The following is a 23,624-nucleotide window of genomic DNA, read 5'->3' on the forward strand; positions in this document are numbered from 1 at the left end:
TATCACGTTATACAAGATGGTAATTTTAAAGTCCTTTGACTGGGAAGTCATTTTCTGCTCTGAATTAGAGGAGAAAAACTATACACCCCACTATTTATCAGTATGACTTTTTTTTTTTTTTTTTGGTACGCGGGCCTTTCACCATTGTGGCCTCTCCTGCTGCGGAGCACAGGCTCCGGACGCGCAAGCTCAGCAGCCATGGCTCACGGGCCCAGCCGCTCCGTGGCATGTGGGATCTTCCCGAACCGGGGTACGAACCTGTGTCCCCTGCATCGGCAGGTGGACTCTCAACCACTGCGCCACCAGGGAAGCCCCTATCAGCAAGACATTTTTGATTGACACTGTTGACCTTTGCCCAGTCAGAGTAGCTGAGGACATTTCTGAAATACTCCCCCCTGTGTCACATCAGAGGGACACTCAGGCTTGAGAGGGCAAGTGCTTCAGCATCAAGGAACTCCTGTGTCAGTGTGGATGTGGGTCAGGCACAAGCTATAGGACATCTTGTGAAGAAGAAAAGGCCGGCACAGAAATTCACTGATAAAGCCTTGATATTTTGATCAATGCATGACCAACACCATGACTCATAAGAGAGATTCATCATTCAAATCTTTAAGCATTCTCCTATAACCCTCAGCAAATGTAATTAACTTTAGTTAATTAATTATGTTATAATTAGTGAATTGGTCACATACAATTTAATTTTCACTTATAAATCATAGAAACCTAATGAAAGGATAAGAGTGGTGCACCACAGACGTATTAACTTCCTCACGTGGCCTAAACTTTTGCCTGACCCACTTATAAGAACAATACTACCAGAAGAAAAATGAGCTGTGTTTATTCAGTCTGACCAAAACAGCCATCAAACCAAGAATTCTTTACTCCAACCTGTAATACATCTCTTTGAATGGGTCAAACTATTGAAAGAACGGTGAAGTAGGAAGCCCCATCCCCATCTACTCAGCCTCATTCCTCGGTGATCTGCGCCCTCAGGTTTAAATTTCAGCATCATACTCACATGACGCATCCAGCTCTGAAAACATTCTTCCCTGCCTCTTGTAACCTGCAACCCTAAGAATCAGTATCTGATAAACTACTTTGCTTTAAGGTGCTTAAGAGCTCACATAACAGCTCTATCTCTCATGAGCTTGTATTTTTCAAGGCAATTTTTAACTAAACATCAAAAAATCTGGATTCTAGTTTAGGTGTTTTGAGTACCAGGTCAGGTGACTTGGGAAGCTGTTAAAAAAAAAAAAAAAAAGGAAACATTTATTCTCCTCAAATTACCCCAGATAAGCAGTACCAACTTAGCCTCCAAACAGCCAGACCTGTTTCTCTGTGCTCTGTCCCACTCAATCCCTGACATCCCTATTGGTTTTGAAGTCATTAAGAATAATGGCTAGCATTGGGGTGGAAAAGACTGATTCAGATACCAAAATCTTTAACAAATGATGCTTCGAAGTTTGTTAAAAGATAAGAACAATGAAGACCAAAGGAATTACAATTGGATGTCCTGAGCTTCAGAGCATCAAGACTTTTACAAGAGTTATAAAACTGTGAAGTGTCATCCTATGAAAGCAGCACTGGGAAACTAGGAAGATATCAAGCCCAGCTCCAACTCCTAAAGAGGCTGGGAATGAGGCGGCATCAACTTCCCTTGGAGACAACGGTGGAAATATATCAAGTATAGGCTTGAATTAAGATGAGGAGAAAGAGTGAACAGTCATCGAGGACATAAAAGAAGAGTTCATGAGTCAGGAAGTCAGAATTTCTGATAGTAAAATGAAAGGGTTTTGGAGGTAGAGGTGGAGTGAGCAGCTAAGTCAGGGAGAGGAAGCATAGCCAAGTATGAGAATGAGTGTTCCGGGAAGGAGAGGTGACAAATGAGATCTACATTTTAGGTGGTGAACAGGGGAAGAAGTGACATGGACTCAGTTCTCACAGAATCAGCTGTGGCCCCAAAAGAAGGCCTGTCAGCGGGGCACCAAACAGAGCATGTGTTTATCTCTTGACTTGTGGGGCTATAAAAGGGCAGTGGCCAGCAGGACGGGAAAGCTTAGAGATTTCTTGTGTGTAGGCAACATGGAGACACCAACATGATCCCCATGGGGGAGACGGCAGGGACTCATATATACCTCTTCTCTTTAGCACGTCCCAGGGCCTGTGAAGGACTGCCTCTGCAGTAAAAGCCATTAATCATTCGAGCTCACGGAAACTGGAGGAGTTGTGTGCTGATATGGAGTACCTATAGCTCCCCAAGTGCCCAGAGCCTCATGTTCCTCTTCCCTGAATTCTCCATGGTACATTCTCAGGGTTTTTTTACTTGTATTCCATTTCCTAGGTCTAACGAAGGCAGAAGCCCAAAACTGCATCCGGATTGAAACAAAGAAACGCTTCCTTTTTGTTAAGAAAACAAAAGTGGAAAACCGGTGCACCACTAACAAGCTGTCAGAGAAATATGGAGGTAACAATGCTTTCTCTTAGCAGCTTACCCAGTGCGTCCTGACTGGCTGTAATTTAAGTACCATATTGCACATGACTGTGACTACACTGTTTTTCACTTTTCATTAGTTTCATTTGTTTGCCTCAGAGCCCTATGTGTGGTGGGGGAAGGGAGCAAATCAAATATTAGTACTACTTAAAAGGGGACATGGTTAAGATTTTCTTTATCTCCTGTTTAGTTTGTTTAACTGAATGCACATTTATTGATTCTTCCTATCGGCCAAACTCAGTATTAAGCATTGTAAAGTACAGATGGGCATGAACTAGGTCTTCCAGTCAAGGAACTTACAAAGTAAGGATACATATAGACAATCATTAAAAATACAGAAGATGTAGTACATATATACAATGGAATACTACTCAGCCATAAAAAAGAATGAAATAATGCCATTTACATCAATGTGGATGGACCTAGAGATTATTATACTAAGTGAAGTAAGTCAGACAAAGACAAATACCATATGATATCACTTCTATGTGGAATCTAAAATATGATACAAGTGAACTTATTACAAAACAGAAACAGACTCATAGACATATTATAGAAAACAAATTTATGGTTATCAAATGAGAAGGGGGGGTAGAGATAAATTAGGGGTTTCAGATTAGAAGATACAAACTACTATATATAAAATAGATAAGCAAGCTCTTATTGTATAGCACAGCGAACTATACTCAGTATCTTGTAATAAACCATAAAGGAAAAGAATATGAAAAAGAATTATATGTATGTGTGTGTATATATATCTATATATATGAAAAACTGAATCACTCTGCTGTACACCAGAAACTAACAAAACATTGTAAATCAACTATACTTCAATAAAAAAAAAAAAAGACAAATAAGTTGTAAGAGAAGTACATTAAAAAAGCTCAGGCAACAAAGCCAGAAACCTGAGTGCTGTCTTTGATTTCTCCCTCCCTCTTTCTAGCCTCTACATCCAATAAGTAGTCATTCCTCCTTCTTAATATTTCTCCCAGTTCTCCCCAGATCTTCATTTCCATAGACATGCCTTCCATTCATCATTTCCAACCTGGATTACCACAGAGGCCTCCCAACTCGTTCTCTTGCCTCTGGTTTTGCCTTCTTCCAATCTATTCTACACATTTTCTGTTAAAGGAATATTATCCAAGGCAAATCTTATCATGAAACACTCATACCTTAAACTTGTCATGGTTTCACACAGCCTTGAAGATAGGTTCCTGCCTCTCTCTCTGCCTAGCTAAACTTTATGTAGTCTCTTAAATAAGTCATGCTCTCTTCTGTACCTTGCCATTATAAATAACTCCTTCCTCTGTGTAAAATTTTCTTATTCCCTTACTCTTCCTGATTGATTGCTACTTCTGCTCAAAACAAAGGAAATCAGAACCACAAAAACTCCCAAAATATGAAATTTATATGGTCATGGGAGGACAGCTAAGGAACAGATAATAATATCATATTTACTATAATAACAAATAGGTAGTTTTAAATATCAGAGCCTATCAATGGTCTACATGTGGATGCCCATGTTGAGCATAAGCAACATGAGAGCTGATATGACAACTACATATTTGTATTATACCCCCCCAAAAAAAGAACAGTATGCAAAGCAATCAACCTAGTAATATAAACCAAAGAATGTACAGATTCTATACCAGTTTGTCTTGCAATAGAATAATTTAATAAGAATGTGAATTCAGTAAATCAAAAGCTCAGAGATGAAAACATTAAATATAAGAATTAATTGAAAAGGAAGATTTCAAAGCTAAGGTACAAAGACAACAAATATTGAAAAGTATTGTCATTATAGTTATAAATAGACACTGCAACTTCAAAATATAATTGTCTGAAGATAAAGTTAATAAAGAAAAATCTAAAGTAATTCATAGTGAATGCAGAGAAAAAAATCCAGATATTAACCATTATTAAAGTATATCTAATGGAAATGGAATGACAAATGTAATTCAATAGATGGGAATTAGTGTTCCTGAAATAGAGAGCCCAAGAAATGAAACAGAAAAACTATTTTTAAAAATATATATATAAATAAATATACATATATATATATATATATATACACACATATATATATAGTCCCTGAAATAAAGGAAGAAATTTGTCTTGATTATTTGTATCAGAAATATTGTTCAAATATACAATTTCAAGACAAATTCTAGTTAATTAACTAAATACAAATATTTTAAAAATGAATTCAAGTATCCTAGCTGAAAGAACAAGTTCCCTACAGAATAACAACAAAATCTGGCTGGCGTCAGACTTCTTCTTGACAAAATGCAAAGCTACAAGATGATAGAGGAATGTCCACAAATTTCTAAAAGAGAAAAGAAAATGTGTTCATGTGTAGAGGTAACAGAAAGACGTCTCAGAACATGAGAGAATTCTGGTAATATTCATTCTTGAATACTTACTGAAAAAAAACTACTCGACTATAAAATCCATCCAACAAAGAGATGAGAAAATGTCAAATATGAATTCTAGTTTTCAGCTTGTAGGGACACTGCAAAATCAGAGACTATTGCAATAGTCTCCAAACTGGTCAATCAACTATCAGTACTGCCCAGCTGACACACTGCTAATATTCCTGAATTGTGTCAACTCCCCAACCCAAGTTTTTAGTGCCTGGCTTATAGCAGATTCTCAACTAATGCTTATTAATCACAATGACAATTTGCCTAAAAACAAAGACACATTTATGTTGTTTTCTAAAAGCAAAGCACACTTAAGAACATAGATTTGGATGGACTGGTTCAAGATGGCAGAGTAGAAGGATGTGTGCTCACTCCCTCTTGCAAGAGCACAGGAATCAAAACTAACTGTGAAAAAATCATTGATAGGAAGACACTGGAACTCACCAAAAAAGATACCCCACATCCAAATTCAAAGGAGAAGCCACAATGAAACAGTAAGAGGGGCGCAATCACAATACAATCAAATCTCATAACTGCTAGGTGGGTGACTCACAAACTGGAGAACAACTATACCACAGAAGTCCACCCACTAGAGTGAAGGTTCTGAGCCCCGTGTCAGGCTTCCCAACGTGGGGGTCTGGCAACAGGAGGAGGAATTCAGAGAATCAGACTTTGAAGGCTAGCAGGATTTGATTGCAGCACTTCAACAGGGCTAGGAGAAACAGAGACTCCACTATTGGAAGACACACACAAAGTAGTATGCACATCAGGATCCAGGGGGAAGGAGAAGTGACCCCACAGGAGACTGAACCAGACCTACTTGCTAGTCTTGGAGGGTCTCCTGCAGAGGTGGGGGGCAGCTATGGCTCACCATGGGGACAAGGACACAGGCGGTGGAAGTTCTGGGAAGTACTCCTTGGTGGGAGCCCTCCCAGATTAGCCCAACCAAAGAGCCTCTAGGCTCCAGTGCTTGGTTGTCTCAGGCCAAGCAACCAATAGGGAGAGAACTCAGCCCCACCCATCAGCAGACAAGCAGATTAAAGTTTTACTGAGGTATGCCCACCAGAGCAACAGCCAGCTCTACCCACCACCAGTGCCTCCCATTAGGAAGCTTGCACAAGCCTCTTAGATAGCCTCATTCAACAGAGGACAGACAGCAGAAGCAAGAAGAACAACAATCCTGCAGCCTGTGGAACAAAAACCACATGGACAGAAAGATAGACAAAATGAAAGGGCAGGGGCTTCCCTGGTGGCACAGTGGTTAAGAATCCACCTGCCATGATATACTTAAAGTGATGAAAGGAAAGAACCTACAACCAAGGTTACTCTACCCAGCAAGGATCTCATTCAGATTCGATGGAGAAATCAAAAGCTTTACAGACAAGCAAAAGCTAAGAGAATTCAGCAACAGCAAACCAGCTCTACAACAAATGCTAAAGGAATTTCTCTAAGTGGGAAACACAAGGAAGAAAAGGACCTACAAAAACAAAGCCAAAACAATTAAGAAAATGGTAATAGGAATATATATATCAATAATTACCTTAAACGTGAATGGATTAAATGCTCCAACCAAAAGACACAGGCTTGCTGAATGGATACAAAAACAAGACCCATATATATGCTGTCTACAAGAGACCCACTTCAGACCTAGGGACACACACAGACTGAAAGTGAGGGGATGGAAAAAGATATTCCATGCAAACAGAAATCAGAAGAAAGCTGGAGTAGCAATACTCATATCAGATAAAATAGACTTTATAATAAAGAATGTTACAAGAAGTAAGGAAGGACACTATGTAATGATCAAGGGATCAATCTAAGAAGATGATATAACAATTATAAATAAATATGCACCCAACATAGGAGCACATCAATACATAAGGTAACTGCTAACAGCTATAAAAGAGGAAACCGACAGTAACACAATAATAGTGGAGAACTTTACCACCTCACTTACACCAAAGGACAGATCATCCAAACATAAAATTAATAAGGAACACAAGCTTTAAATGACACAATAGACCAGATAGATTTAATTGATATTTATAGGACATTCCACCCCAAAACAGCAGATTACATTTTCTTCTCAAGTGCGCATGGAACATTCTCCAGGATAGATCACATCTTGGGTCACAAATCAAGCCTCAGTAAATTTAAGAAAATTGAAATCATATCAAGCATCTTTTCTGACCACAACTCTATGAGATTAGAAATCAATTACAGAGAAAAAAACGTAAAAAACACAAATACACAGAGGCTAAACAGTATGCTACTAAATAACCAAGAGATCACTGAAGAAATCAAAGAGGAAATAAAAAAATACCTAGAGACAAATGACAATGAAAACATGATGATCCAAAACCTATGGGATGCAGCAAAAGCAGTTCTAAGAGGGAAGTTTATAGCTATACAGGCCTACCTCAAGAAACAAGAAAAATCTTAAATAAACAATCTAACATTACACCTAAAGGAACCAGAGAAAGAAGAACAAACAAAACCCAAAGTTAGCAGAAGGAAAGAAATCATATAGATCAGAGCAAAAATAAATGAAATAGAAACAAAGAAAACAATACCAAAGATCAATAAAACTAAAAGCTGGTTCTTTGAAAGGATAAACTAAATTGATAAACCTTTAGCCAGACTCTTCAAGAAAAAGAGGGAGAGTACTCAAATCAATAAAAGTAGAAATGAAAAAGGAGACATTACAATGGACATGGCAGAAATACAAAGCATCCTAAGAGACTACTACAAGCAACTCTATGACAATAAGGAGGACAGCCTGGAAGAAATGGACAAATTCTTAGAAAGGTATAACTTTCTAAGACTGAACCGGGAAGAAATAGAAAATATGAACAGACTAATCACAATGAATGAAATTGAAACTGTGATTAAAAACCTTGCAACAAAAAAAGTCCAGGACCAGATGGCTTCACAGGTGAATTCTATCAACCATTTAGAGAAGAGCTAACACCCATCCTTCTCAAATGCTTCCAAACAATTGCAGAGGAAAGAACACTACCAAACTCACTCTACGAGGCCACCATCACCCTGATACCAAAACCAGACAAAGATACTACAAAAAAAGAAAATTACAGACCAATATCACTGATGAATATAGATGCAAAAATCCTCAGCAAAATACTAGCAAACAGAATCCAACAATACATTAAAAGGATCATAGACCATGATCAAATGGGATTTATCCCAGGGATGCATGGATTCTTCAATATATGCAAATCAATCAATGTGATATACCATATTAACAAATTGAAGGATAAAAACCATATGATCACCTCAGTGACGCAGAAAAAAACTTTTGACAAAATTCAACACCCATTTATGATAAAAACACTCCAGAAGCTGGGCATAGAGGGAAACTACCTTAACATAATAAAGGCCATATATGACAAACACACAGCAAACATCATTCTCAATGGTGAAAAACTTAAAGCATTTCCTCTAAGATCAGGAACAAGACAAGGATGTCTACTCTTGCCACTATTATTCAACATAGGTTTGGAAGTCCTAGCCATGGCAATCAGAGAAAAAAAAAGAAATAAAATAATACAAATTGGAAAAGTAAAAACTGTCACTGTTTGCAGATGACATCATACTATACATAGATAATCCAAAAGATGCCACTAGAAAACTACTAGAGCTAATCAATGAATTTGGTAAAGTTGCAGGATACAAAATTAATGCACAGAAATCTCTTGCATTCCTATAAATTAACAATGAAAGATCAGAAAGAGAAATTAAGGAAACAATCCCATTCACCATTGCAACAAAAAGAATAAAAAACCTAGGAATAAACCCACTTAAGGAAACAAAAGGCCTGTACTCAGACAACTATAAGACACTGATGAAAGAAATCAAAGATGAGACAAAGAGATGGAGAGATATACCGTGTCCTTAGATTGGAAGAATCAATACTGTGAAAATGACTCTACTACCCAAAGCAATCTACAGATTCAATGCAATCCCTATCAAATTACCAATGGCATTTTTTACAGAACTAGAACAAAAATATCTTAAAATTTGTATGAAAACACAAATAGCCAGAGCAATCTTGAGGGGGAAAAATGGAGCTGCAGGGATCAGGCTCCCTGACTTCAGACTATACTACAAAGCTACAGTAATCAAGACAGTATTGTACTGGCACAAAAACAGAAATATAGATCAATGGAACAGGATAGAACGCCCAGAGATAAACCCCCGCACCTTTGGTCAACTAACCTATGACAAAGGAGGCAAGGATATACAATGGAGAAAAGACAGCCTCTTCAATAAGTGGTGCTGAGAAAACTGGACAGCTACATGTAAAAGAATGAAATTAGAACACTCCCTAACACCATACACAAAAGTAAACTCAAAGTGGATTAGAGACCTAAATGTAAGACCGGAAAGTATAAAACTCTTAGAGGAAATCATAGGAAGAACACTCTTTGACATAAATCACAGCAAGATCTTTTGTGACCTCCCTCCTAGAGTAATGGAAATAAAAACAAAAATAAACAAATGGAACCTAATGAAACTTAAAAGCTTTGGCAAAGCAAAGGAAACTACAAACAAGATGAAAAGACAACCCTCAGAATAAGAGAAAATATTTGCAAATGAATCAATGGACAAAGGATTAATCTCCAAAATATATACACAGCTCATGCAGCTCAATATTAAAAAAACACCAATTAAAAAATGGGCAGAAGACCTAAATAGACATTTCACCAAAGAAGACATACAGTTGGCCAAGAGGCACATGAAAAGATGCTTAGCATCACAAATTAGTAGAGAAATGCAAATCAAAACTACAAAAAGGTATCACCTCACACCGGTTAGAATGGGCATCGTCAGCAAATGTACAAACAAATGCTTGGAGAGGGTGTGGAGAAAAGGGAACCCTTTTGCACTGTTGGTGGGAATGTAAATTGATACAGCCACTATGGAGAACAGTATGGATGTTCCTTAAAAAGCTGAAAATAGGATTACCATATGACCCAGCAATCCCACTACTGGGCATATACCCAGAGAAAACCATAATTCAAAAAGACACATGCACCCCAGTGTTCACTGCAGCACTGTTTACAATAGCCAGGTCATGGAAGCAACCTAAATGCCCATCGACAGACGAATGGATAAAGAAGAAGTGTTACATATATACAATGGAATATTACTCAGCCATAAAAAGGAACAAAATTGGGGCTTTTGCAGAGATGTGAATGGACCTAGAGACTGTCATAGAGAGTGAAGTAAGTCAGAAAGAGAAAAACAAATATCGTATATTAATGCATATATGTGGAATCTAGAAAAACGGTACAGATGAACCAGTTTGTAAGGCAGAAATAGAGACACAGATGTAGAGAACATACATATGGGCACCAAGGGGGGAAAGCGCGGGGGTGGGGATGAATTGGGAGATTAGGATTGACATATATACACTAATATGTATAAAATAGGTAACTAATAAAAACCTTCTGTATAAAAGAAATAAAAATTTTAAAAAGAACTTAGATTTGTCTATTTCTAACCCTGAGCTACTTGGATTAAATCATTTGACTCCAAACTTTTATAATCTGTAATGGTACCATTAAATTTTTTTGAGGATATATCCCTAATATATGTATACTTACTAACAAATGTTTATAAATATATTATTCTAAAAATACATTATGGACAAAAGTATATACAAGTGTGCAAAATAGAAAATATCAAAAGATAACCTATATGAAATAAACAGAATTTTTCCCTGTCTTGCTCATATCATGATAATACTTCATAAAATTCCTTAAAATTTTTGATATGTTTTGAGAGTGGCTTGCTGTCAAACTTATGTTGTGATTGATGAGAAGCTTGTGGAAGAAATAGAAGTGTCTGTTCTTCCTTCTATTAGTTGTTTTCCTTATGTTTGCACTATTGGTATCATCTTCAGTCTGCATTTTCTTTCTGGAATCCTTTCAAGCAATTTATTCACTTGTAAGCGTTCTGTTCAAAGTAGCTAATAGAATAGTAAATAGACTTAACTAGTTCTTTCTTCAGGGTCCCATGCTTATCATATATAGCTCTTACCAGTGTCAATCCATTTATGACATATATCAATCTGCATATCAGAGTCACTGTCAATAGGTATATGATATATTGGCAAATAATAATTTCTCCCTTATTTTATTTGAAAATTAAATGCAAAAAAACTCTAAAAATTTCTTCTTATACCCCTCTTAAGCAGCTCACTTTGAAAAGGACCATACTTTCTTCATAGGGAGAGTATTTCACCCATTGTTCTAATCATCCTAGACTCTCTTACTGTAGAATTTCTAAACAGTTAGGGGCATGTCTGATCCTTACTGACACTCCAGAACAGACACCAGATTAATGCCATTAACTATTACCCATATCACTATCCTCTTTCCCATTTGATTTTATTTCTCACTATAATTTCTTATTACTCAGTTCCTACCCATATTAAAGACACCATTAGTTAAGAGGAATTGTTTTGAAAATTTATATGAAAGATCTGTGCTGTATAGAGTAAACGCCAGTACCTCTAAAGCAACATTGTGCCAACTTTTAACTTGAGATTTAATTTTTTTTTTTTGGTTAGTTGTACTTTTACTCCTGTCTTTAAGCTTAAAGGTATTCTATCAACATTTTTCTGTAATTGTAGTCAGTTATGGCATGGCAGTCAACTGATTGGGTACCAGAAACCATGAGGTTTATGTTATTCCGGGGGCCCAAGACATATGCCCATATAAGTCAAAAGTGGGAGGCTTGGCATCAAAGAGCAGGAGACAGAGTCCTCAGGCCTTGGGCTACATCTCCATCCCAGCCCCCCTCTGCCCCCTTAGTATCCATGTGTTCCAGGCCAAATTACTTCTGGCTTCAATGTCCATGTTTATAACACCTACTGCTCTGGGTTGTTAAGAGAGTTACATAAATAATGAGTGCAGAGTGCCTGGCATACATGTGTTGCTTAATAAATGGTAGCTGTTGGCACTATTATTATCATTTCTATTATTAAACTCCTTATAGGGACAAGAGACGTGTTCTCTTGCTTTTCACTTAGTTTACTTAATTGAGCTACATGACTCTACCATCTGCTTCTTTCTCCTGTGCAAATAGGCTTTACTTTCAAGTTTGAATTTGCAATAAAATTAAACGAGTAATTTTCTTGAAATACCTTACAGGTTCATTTATGCAGGGATCAGAGAAATCCATATCCCTGGTTCAAGGCGGGAGGAGTGAGTATGCAGCAGCTTTGGCATGGGAGAAAGGGAGCTCTGGTCCAGAAGAGAAGACATTTTCTGAGTGGTTAGAATCAGTGAAGGAAAATCCTATTGTGATTGACTTTAAGGTAAGATTGAAAAGCATTATGGGTAAGAGCTAAGGCAGTTCTCTGGCAGCCCAAACTGTACATCACACAATTCCTTTTCCATTTTCTTCTCAGATGGTAAAAGAAATGTCTTTCTTTAGTGTGTATGCACAACATACCTTTTTAAAAAACATTAAATTAAACATCTCTTGTTTATGCTGTTCAAACAAGTATTCTGTAGTACAGTATTTAGAATTCCCAGTACACATTAAATACCAGAAGAGGGAGTTTAGTGCATGAAACTGCCTAAACTTACCTGGAGTAGTGTTCTACTCCCCATGTATGTAATAAATTTGATTTCTGTACTTTTCTTGCAATTCTTTATTTGATGAGCCCTCCTAAATCTTCATTTATAGCTCTGTAGGGTAAACGGGATTTTAGACCCATTTGATTTTCTGTTTCTATCACCATTGATTAAATTTACCAGTCTTATATTTGTTGTAATTACATTAAAGGGTGATTTTTATTAGGTATGAAATACTTTGTCCACAAATCAGTCATATGCCACTTTGAGCCAGTTTTGCCTAAAACATAAGCACATTTTAAAAAGCTCCTTAAGGAGCTATTCTGCTCATTTCATTTAAATGAAAATAAAGGAGTTCAATCAGCATGAAGGCAGAATGATTTACATGTAGCATGAAGATACTTGGAGCTCTACAGGTTATGGTAGGAAAATGAGGTCCAGCTGCCCATCTGGGCACTTTTGAGTCATACACTGCACTAGAGAGTCATTCCTCTGAGGTTTTAAAATGGTAATTAAAATGAGCCCTGGAAGACCTAAATAGACATTTCTCCAAAAAAGATACACAGATTGCCAACAAACACATGAAAGGATGCTCAACGTCTCTAATCATTAGAGAAATGCAAATCAAAACTACAATGAGGTATCACCTCACACCAATTAGAATGGGCATCATCAGAAAATCTACAAACAACTAATGCTGGAGAGGGTGTGGAGAAAAGGGAACCCTCCTGCACTGCTGGTGGGAATGTGAATTGATACAGCCACTATGGAGAACAGCATGGAGGTTCCTTAAAAAACTACAAATAGACCTACCATACGACCCAGCAATCCCACTACTGGGCATATACCCTGAGAAAACCATAATTCAAAAAGAGTCATGTACCACAATGTTCACTGCAGCTCTATTTACAATAGCCAGGACGTGGAAGCAACCTAAGTGTCCATCGACAGATGAATGGATAAAGAAGATGTGACACACATATACAATGGAATATTACTCAGCCATAAAAAGAAACAAAACTGAGTTTGTAGTGAGGTGGATGGACCTAGAGTCTGTCGTACAGAGTGAAGTAAGTCAGAAAGAGAAAAACAAATACCATATGCTAACACATATATATGGAATGTTTAAAAAAATGGTTCTGAAGAACCTAGGGGCAGAACAGGAATAAAGACACACGAAGAGAATGGACTTGAGGACATGGGGAGGGAGAAGGGTAAGCTGCGACGAAGTGAGAGAGTGGCATGGACATATATACACTACCGAATGTAAAATAGCTAGTGGGAAGCAGCCACATAGCACAGGGAGATCAGCTCAGTGCTTTATGACCACCTAGAAGGGTGGGATAGGGGATATGGGGATATATGTATACATATAGCTGATTCACTTTGTTATAAAGCAGAAACTAACACACCATTGTAAAGCAATTATACTCCAATAAAGATGTTTAAAAAAAAAAAATGAGCCCTGATTTTGTGTTAGCTCCATATTTGTTCCTGTAATTCTTCTATCGATCCTACCAGCAAGTTCATTTCTCTATTTTGTCTCTCCACATTTTCCCATCTGGTTCCATCAAAAGCCAGTAGTAGTGTCCCTGGAAAAACAAAGAACACTGAAAGCCTCTCTTCACCCTTTCCAGCTTTTTCTCCTTGAGTCAAACTTGATGAGCCTTCAGCAAAGTATTCCTGAGCTGCCTAACTCTTGGTCACTTTTGTCAGTACTTTGATACATGCATTTGATGCTTAATAAACAAGTCGATGTAAATCCAAGTAAGCGACACCTCATGTGAGACTTCCTCCATAGTAGAATTCCGGGGAAAGTAAGCTCCAGATACTTTACACCTGCCATGTCTTAGGGATAACAGAAGCCAGCTAACCTTGCAGATAGCTGCTCTACCCACTGTAGAAGGGAAAGAAGCTCCCCCACCCTCATGGGAAGGGCTTTTCTCCACTAGTCCAATCGACAGATATACCATATTCTACAACAATCCCTTTGAAGTGTGGGATTTTTCCATACCTCGCCTCTCTTTCCAAGGGAATTGGGCGATGATGGCAACATATGCCAAAGAGATGTGACTCCTCTCTCCCATCTGCTCTTAGCTTGCTCCCATTACAGACCTGGTAAGAAATATCCCCTGTGCGGTGACAAGACGGAACAACCTCATAAGAGCTTATCGAGAATATGCAGCCAAGTTTGACCCCTGCCAATGTGCTCGATGCCCTAATAACGGCCACCCCACGCTCTCAGGGACCGAATGTCTGTGCGTGTGCCAGAGCGGCACCTACGGTGAGAACTGTGAGAGGCGCTCTCCGGATTACAAATCTAGTAAGTGTCAGTAACTTGCTATGAGGTAGGAAGCTTTCCCCTCCCAAAGGTATTGTAGGTTGGTCAATGAAAACAACAAAACAAAACAAAACTTCTCTGCATAAGAGAACTGCATCAGCATTTTCCACCTTATGCAAACTCACAAGGAAAATAGGCCTGGAGAAAGTTAGACTCAAAGGTCAAACAGTCCTGGTGTGAATCTCAGCTGTAACCTACCAGCTATGTGACCTTGGGAAAGTTGCCTAACCTCTCTATGCCTCAATCAGTTCATCCATAGAATGGCGATAATGCCACTATATACCCAAAGATTATATATGTGTATATATATAAAAAATATACAGCACAATGCCTATAACATAAAATAAATAAAGTAATAAAACACACTATAAAGTAAAATATGTGATGCTCTTGTTATAAACCTCTTGTGCATTATAATGTAGAATGAGGGTGGCTTGTAATAGGGATAAATTAAGACACAACCAAAGTTTTCATACAGGACCAAGCAATGTTCATACCTCTAACCCTCCTTAGAAAGAGGATATGTCATGGGAGTAAGAATAGTCTGTTACCTTTAAAAATGTAATTTTATATATATTCTATTTGGAAAGTTCACATGTATACATATATTTATGTATATATGTATGTCTGAGATATGTTGTTGATAGTTGAAAATGATTCATAGTTGTTGCCATTTTATTCAGGCTGTGGGAACAGGAAAGGGAAATCAGGTGATATGTCAGGCCCTTTGCGCAGATAATTTCTTTTAATCCTCACAATAACCCTACGATATTCCACAAAGGCTCCCACAGCTAAACTGTGAGGAAGCCAAGTTGACGTGGCTTCAAAGCCCCAATTCTCCCAGAGGCACCATGATCGGTGGATGGGTCTTCCTGTGTTCCAGATGCTGTAGACGGGAACTGGGGCTGCTGGTCTTCCTGGAGCACGTGTGATGCTACTTACAGGAGATCGAGAACCCGAGAATGCAACAACCCTGCCCCCCAGCAAGGAGGGAAAAGCTGTGAGGGGGAGAGGCGGCAAGTGGAGCACTGCACATTTTCCATAATGCAGAACGAGTAAGGATGGGTATGGGGAGAGAGCAGGGCATCTCCCCCAACACCGCTACTAAACTAGACAGTTAAGATATTTATTTTCTTACTGCTAGGTAAAGAAATGATTAGAATTTTACCTATTCCAACACAACATATCAGTGAGGTGTTAGATCGGCTGCTACCCCTTTTTCTCTCTGTTTTCTCTCTTTTTAAAATGTATTATATACATATATATATACACACATATATAATGTGTATATACGCATGCATATATGTGTATACACAAACATGTAAATGTGTATATACATATATATATGTATATACACACATATTTATTGTATTATACACACGTTTATTTTTCCCTTTTAGTGGACAACCATGCATCAGTGATGATGAGGAAGTGAAAGAAATAGACCTCCCTGAATTAGAATCAGATTCAGGGTGTCCTCAACCAGTCCCTCCAGAAAATGCATTTATCCGGGTAAGCATCCTGACCTTTACTTTAGGTTTGGAATCCAAAAAAATAGAACTTAGGAAACATGCACTTTCTTTTATTTAGTTATTTTTTTCTTAGTTTAATACCTGCTGACTTAAAAAGTAAAAAAAGGAATATTTAGAAAGACTCCATCACTTTTCCCTGTGAATTCCCTGGAGGTGTCCTCATACCTGGTTGTTAGACCAAACTAACACACACACTTTTGTGTGCCTTGGCACTACTAACTCGTGTGGTGGTACATTTATGTGAGTGGAGAATGGTTTGGATGACTTCTGTAGGAATCTGCAACTAAGATCTGACTGTTTATTTCTGAATCTGAGCAAAGTAACCCCCTATCTAAGGCACGTTATCAGAGAAACAAACTAGTCTTGACTGTAACATAGGAGGTGTTGAGTCTGTAATGGCTTCTTAGGTTAAAAACCTATAGAACTCTTAAGCAGTCAGTACAGTTTTAATACCTTTTAATTTTATCTGTTTTCATTAAACCACTATATGTTTCTATGATTAAAAACAACTAAATACTTTTTGTTAGACAGTTCTGTGGCTTTAGATATAAACTTTCAGGAGATATAGATAATATTTAACATTGATCACAGGAGGCATGTGCCCTAATCAATTTTACCTTTTTTAAAAAAGTTTATCTTTCTTAAACCCAGTGAGGCCTTTAATCTGTTTCCAACTGTATCATATTTATGATCAAAAATCAATACCCTCGATTCTCCAGGGCCAGCAAATAATTATCCATGGAGCATAGTCTGGGCTAATGTATCTTCCCTGTTCATACATCTTCTGTTCATGTATAAGGTACCAGGCCTAAGGGTGTGAGGGGGAGGAAATATTTTGGAGGCGGAGTAATGTCGATTAGTCTTTACTCTAGAACCAGAGATTCTCACACTCCAGATGCACTAGAGGCTAATCTTGAGCAGGGCCCAGAAACTTCCATAACTAACAAGATCCCTGGTAATACCGATGCTGCTAGTTCAGAAATCACACTTTGGAAACGAATCCTTTAGAATAGGAGTTAACAAATTATGGCCCACAGACAAAATCTGACCTGCCCTCTGTATTCTTTTCTTTTCTTTTTTTAATGAAATTTATTGGAACACAACCACATTCCTTTGTTTACACAATGACCATAGCTGTTTTGTGCAACTGTGACACAAGGTGACAGACACTGCCTGACCTGCAATTGATGATCAAGGCCCTTTATAGAAAAAGTTTTCCAGTCCCTGCCCTACAACAGTATCCTCAGAATTACATTTTGTCAGATCCAGATACCTAAATAATTTTTAATCTGTTTGTGCCAGCTGCTTAAATAAAGTATTAAAATGATTGACATTCTAATTTTAAAAACACACAAAGGGTTTAAACAGTGATTCATTCTTCTAATGACTCTTTACAAAATTAGATTATATGTTTCCATTTCCATGAATAAGTTCACTCCTTGTTTTAATTTGTTCTTTATTAAAGGCCTAATTCCTACCTGATGATAGTTTTTGCACAAAAGTAATACCATTTTAACTTTTCCTAACGAGTACCTTCTAGATTCCTAGTAGCAAAATGCTCCTTATATGGAGTCAAACAGAGGCAGGTATGCCTCATTTCAGGCTAGAGCAATCATGTCATTGCACGTGAAGATATCTTTTCAGTGACCAAGACACAAGTCCTACCCCCAATGGCAAGTGACAGTGACTAAGGGTTCTTGTTTAGTCGGTCTAGCAGATATGTCGAACAAAGTTTGATGGTTGCAACATACACTTATACGTTATAGCTTCATAAAAGAAATGGAAGCAGAAGTTTATGACAATAACTTATTTCAGGATGAATGTGCAGGAAAAAATGTGCAGCCTTTGAATAAAACATCAAGATCATTAACACTACTCATCATGCCATTTCCCTTGGAAACACAGCCATACCTGTAATAACCAAAGATGGAATGCTCTTTTTTGTATTCAGGAAATTAATCATCTTCTAGGAGAAAAGTTGAATCACATGGCCAAGTAATAACAAATGTTGACGATTGAGCTTTCACCTCCCTCAAAATTCCCAACTTCGATTCTCAGAGAATAATTTCCTAGTCAATTCTCTGTACTTGTCTCCCACTAGGTAAGGAAAGAGTTACATTACTGTTACATTACTGTCTTCCTAAGAAGGAGAGTGTTTTGCATTTTTTCAGCAAAGAGTTATTAAGCCCCATGTAAAGGTTTGTGAGGGGAGACCTGGTAATAGAAGTGCCACTCAAGTGTAGGGGCGGGGATGATAAATGTGATAAACATAAATTAGAGCTTTGTACAAGTTTCCCCCCCAAAACTGAAAGGATGGTACACCTGATGAAGCTGGGGAAATGAAAGAGATTCTCCACAGAGGAAGTTCTATTTGAGTTGGGTCTTGAGAGAACGGAAGAGAGAAGATGTTGAGGATAGAGGGAACAGCCAGGTAAAGACAGGGAGGCATGAAAGAGAGTATTACGTGCAAAGAATAGCAGATGGCTTTGTTTTGCTAGATCATAGGTTCTATGGGAAGAAATGGCAAGAGGTGAGGATGGGAAAGTGGGTTAAATCTCATATTCCAAGCTAAGAACATAAAACCCATCTTATCTTTAAAATCTTTTAGTGAACCCCAAATGCCAGGAGTTGTACTTTAATTAAACATTAACTGGGAAAGTATATGATGACCAATAGGTTATTAGGAACACTTTCAAATGATTTGTAGTCAATGTGTTACCATAGCATCTGCATATATTTGCTGCATATGCAGGATACATTTTTTATTCCATTTATATAGTTTTCTTTTTCTTGCAATAGTAAGCCATCTCATATACAGAGGGGAGCAAGTTATTAATTAAAATAAGTATATATATTCTAATCAATTTAAGCAGCAATATGGAAGATGGATTAGAAGAGGGACCAATTAGATAGTTGTCCTGGTAAGAGATAATACATGCTGTAAGCAAAGACAATGATGATGGCAAAAGAAAGGAGAGAATTTTGAGAGATATTTAGAAGGAGAAATTGAGCGGACTCTGAGTAGATACAAAAGTGAAGGAACAGAAAGAATCCAGGAGGACCCCGAGGTGTCTGAAGGTATTATTCATAACATTAGTAATGTGCTGATTTCTGTTTTAATTCTAGAATGAAAGGAAACTGTACTCCGTTGGGGAAGAAGTTGAAATCATATGCCTTACTGGTTTCAAACCTGTTGGATACCAGTACTTCAGCTGCTTACCAGACAGAACCTGGAGGCGAGGAGATGTGGAATGCCAAAGTGAGAACTGGGAAGGCCTTCCACATGACTCTGCTAGAGAATGGATGTGCCCCAAATAGAGCAAAGTCACACCCTTAGATTAGTACACTTTACTATTTTTTTAGTAACTCTAGTGAAAAGGTTTAGTAAGGCAGAAAGTAGGATTCATCTGCTCAAATTAGATTTCAAACTCTCTTCATATTTTAGTTTTCCTGCCCCTGAGTATTAGCAGGACTGTGAGGCATGTGTTTAAGAAGAAATCTGGGAAGTCTGCTAACTGCATCTAACCACAGGCATCTGCTTTGCCTGATGTACAAAGAGATGCGAAATAATGAGTCCCAGGAAGCTGCTACTTACACTCTTTGTGTATCAGAGATGGGATTTTTTTTGTGAAATGCAATTTTCTCCTTGGAGCACATCCACATCCTTTGCTCAAAGAGAGAGGAGGAGTTTGCAGGCTCCCCACATACCCATGCTTCAGGAAAGTCAAAATGCGATTAAACAAGGCTCAGATGGGGACTCCAAAGAGTTATTCTGGAATATCATGACACAGAGTTGAGACCAGTGTCAATTAGAACATCCTGCCTCTGTGTCACCCACAATGTGGTGACTTGCTTTCGGGAAAACTCACTGGGGAGAAGAGTGGAAAAGATTATTTCTTGAAAAGCTCCCAATGATGTAATGAAAGGAGTCTCTGAAGCCAGTTCCTTAGCAAGTTCTTCAGTTAATGGAACTAAAGACAGTTTCCCAGTTTCTAAACTGGGATCCTCAACCCCCAGTCTTTCTCATCAAAAGGCAGCATTAAAGCTGAACCAATGCAGTAAATCATATTAAAATCACTTATTGGATTGCACAAAATCTGCCTGTATCCATTGAGTATTCTGCTCCACCAAATACATCTGAAAGATTTCTCTCTCTGCAGGGACAGAGTGCCTCAAGCCAGTGGTGCAGGAAGTACTGACACTGTCACCATTTCAGACATTATATAAAATTGGTGAATCTATTGAGCTAACCTGCCCCAGAGGCTTTGTTGTTGCTGGGCCATCAAGGTACACATGCAGTGGGGATTCCTGGACACCTCCCATTTCAAGCTCACTCACCTGTGAAAAAGGTGAGTAGCTGCTCAGGATACTGGGGTCTGCTAAGTTGGTGTCCTTTGTGGTTGGTCGTGTAGCATCTACAGAGGAGATATTTCTTAAGAAGATTCACTAGCGGGCTGGGTTGTATTTGACCGTGTGTCGATGATGAGGTCAGGCAGCACATAAGTAGCTATTGGTCAAGTGGATATCTTCAAATATTAGACAGTGAGGTCAGTTTTCTTTTCCAACTTAATACTTCACGATTTTGAGGGAGTGCAAGTGCTCTCATATGAAAAAATCAGAATTGATGGTTAACGGAAAACTTAGTTCAAGTGGAGAGCCATAGAAAAGTAGTCCGCACTACTTTTTAATGAAACATTTTATTTGAACCTAGAACATAGAAATACACAAATATTCACCAATTTTCTGACATAGGACCAACCTCTTAGTTCTTAAAGGGTCTCCTGATTTGAGTTTCAAGATTTTTCTCAAATAAAACAAATACATAATTTATCATCTATGTTATCCCATATCAGTTTCTCTAAAACAATGGGTTTTTTAACTCCAAGTGGGGCACTTCTTTAAGAAACACCTCTGCTTAAGTCCCATCCCCTGGTTCTGATGCCATTGAGCTGGGAGGGCCCAATATTTTGTGTTTGTATAAAATCGCTCCAAGTTAATCCAGATACAGACAAAGTTGAGAATTATCTCTCTTTTGAAGAGAGGTGAAAGCTTAAAGGCAACTTTTGCAGCAAATTTGACTACAAAATGCTTTTATTTTTCCTTAATCTTTTATAGTAGTCTCATCCACATTAATTCAAAGCTGCAAACCACTTTCAATTATTCAGCATTTTCAACTTAGTTTTTATAAAAATAACTTTTTTTCCTCCTTTATCAGTTGATATGTTTAATCAACTTACACAATTACAATAGTAACTGCCATAAATAGACTTGGAAACAAACAAAACTGACTCTTGGTAAGTCTATAGCTGGACTGGTAGGGGCAGAAGTGTGAAGCTGTGGAAGAGAGGAGCCTATAAAACTTGCCGTTCAGTGTTGGACAGGCAGCTGGCATGGAGCAGCTGAAAACCCTGGTTAGTCTGGCCTGTTGGTTACTTGGAGGACAGTTAAGGGAACTTCTACTAATTCATATCTTCCAAATTTCTCAACATGCTTTTTCAAATAATGTCTCATTTTTAATCAGAGAATTCTTGATGATCTCTCTGAGCTCAGGCATGATTGAGCCTATTTTGTCAAGGAAAAACCAAAGGCACAGAGAGGCTAAATTAGACCCAAAGTCAGACAGTTTGGGTCAAACAAGAACTGTGCAGCAGCTCTGATAATTCCTCAAGCTCTCTGCCATCTTGCCTTCTTTATCCTCTTCTGGGCTTTTACCATGTGTGAAGGAAAAGGGGAAACAACCTATTATAAAACTATTGATAAAGAGACCACATGGAAATTTGTGAGAACTTCAGCTTAGTATTGTAGCTTGGTTTCACTCGACTCCTGATCATATTTGTCAGAGGTATGAATGCATTTGGGGACCACAGGGTTTAGAGAGTTAAGATCCTCTGGGCATCTTAGGTAGCATCCTCCTCTTTATAAAAATAACAGCATATGTACACAAACACACACACACACACACACACACACACACACACACATGCAAATGCACACACGTCTCCATGTTTGGAAAAGAAATTAAAATTATAATCCAAACTGAGAGATAACAAAATGTTCTACATCGAGATAAAGGAAAGAAATATCCCATCTCATATACTTTCTCTCAACAACGTTGGCAGGAAGATCAATGAAGGGAGTCACAGAAAAAGAAAGAAAATCATCCATAAAACTGAGCACTCTTTCTGTCAATGTGGGAGGAGCTGTGTGATAAAGAGGCTTCAGGTCATTTGTTGGCCAGGAAGACTTTTAATTCTTTCAATGTGAAAAAGAATTTTGCTTCCTGAAGAAATGAAATGCTGCACACCTCCACTGTTAGTTTTTTTCCCTTCCTCTAAGAAATCAACACCTCCAGAAGATCCCCTTGCCCTCAGCACTTAAAAATCGCAATGTTCTCATTTCCGTGTTACTCAAAAACTGTGCAGGGTAGGCAGCATGGGCAGCTGAGGGCCAGTTTGGGCTTCCAGCTGACGCTTAGTGAGGGAGCAAAGAGTCCTTGCAGGTGATCATTGATGATGTCAAGTCGGTAGGGAGGGAACAATGCTCTGTGTGCTTGAAAGTTGATGCTCTTTGGAAACAATGTATAGCTTAGGGTCCCTCCTTGACCGAAGTGTGGATTTATTTACAAAAGCCAGCCACACAGAAACCAAAGAAAAACGAGCCCATGTCAATAGAAATCTTAGTATCTGAGACCTTACCATCAGCTATAGGTCTCCATGTTCATGAAAGTTCTGAGCCAAATTTCACCAGATAGGGCTTCCCTGGTGGCGCAGTGGTTGAGAGTCCGCCTGCCGATGCAGGGGACGCGGGTTCGTGCCCCGGTCCGGGAGGATCCCACATGCCGCGGAGCGGCTGGGCCCGTGAGCCATGGCTGCTGAGCCTGCGCGTCCGGAGCCTGTGCTCCGCAACGGGAGAGGCCACAACAGTGAGAGGCCCGCGTACCGCAAAAACAAAAACAAAAACAAAAAACAAATTTCACCAGATGGAATGAGGGTCCTAACAGAGAGTAATAATAGGGAATGGAACTGCATAGCAGCAAAGAAGAAAACCTACCAATTTTCTAAATCTTTATTTTTGCCTCTAACATAAACTTCCTTCCCTACCAAACCTCCTGCCTGATATACCTGCCTACAGCCCTCCTTTGACAATTACTTGCTTACAGAGGCCACTGTGGTTCTATGGATGCCTGATTAGTCAGATCCAGTCCAGGGACTAGACTGTGTTTCATCCAGG

The 23,624-nt window shown here is 38.5% G+C and overlaps 1 protein-coding gene across 1 annotated transcript in view; it reads left to right on the forward strand.

Moving 5' to 3' along the window:
* The window catches only part of C6 (complement C6), an 88,297-nt gene that overhangs the window by 35,643 nt on the left and 29,030 nt on the right, over window positions 1-23,624 (forward strand). Inside the window, exons 8-14 of the mRNA XM_007469650.1 lie at window positions 2,342-2,464; window positions 12,093-12,259; window positions 14,619-14,844; window positions 15,746-15,917; window positions 16,263-16,374; window positions 19,521-19,653; window positions 20,555-20,743. Coding sequence (XP_007469712.1) covers window positions 2,342-2,464; window positions 12,093-12,259; window positions 14,619-14,844; window positions 15,746-15,917; window positions 16,263-16,374; window positions 19,521-19,653; window positions 20,555-20,743 — 1,122 coding nt within the window. The remainder of the gene's footprint in view (window positions 1-2,341; window positions 2,465-12,092; window positions 12,260-14,618; window positions 14,845-15,745; window positions 15,918-16,262; window positions 16,375-19,520; window positions 19,654-20,554; window positions 20,744-23,624) is intronic.

The sequence above is a fragment of the Lipotes vexillifer genome, unplaced genomic scaffold (genome assembly GCF_000442215.2).
Source record: "Lipotes vexillifer unplaced genomic scaffold, Lipotes_vexillifer_v1.1 scaffold434, whole genome shotgun sequence".
In the NCBI taxonomy this organism is placed as follows: domain Eukaryota; kingdom Metazoa; phylum Chordata; class Mammalia; order Artiodactyla; family Lipotidae; genus Lipotes; species Lipotes vexillifer.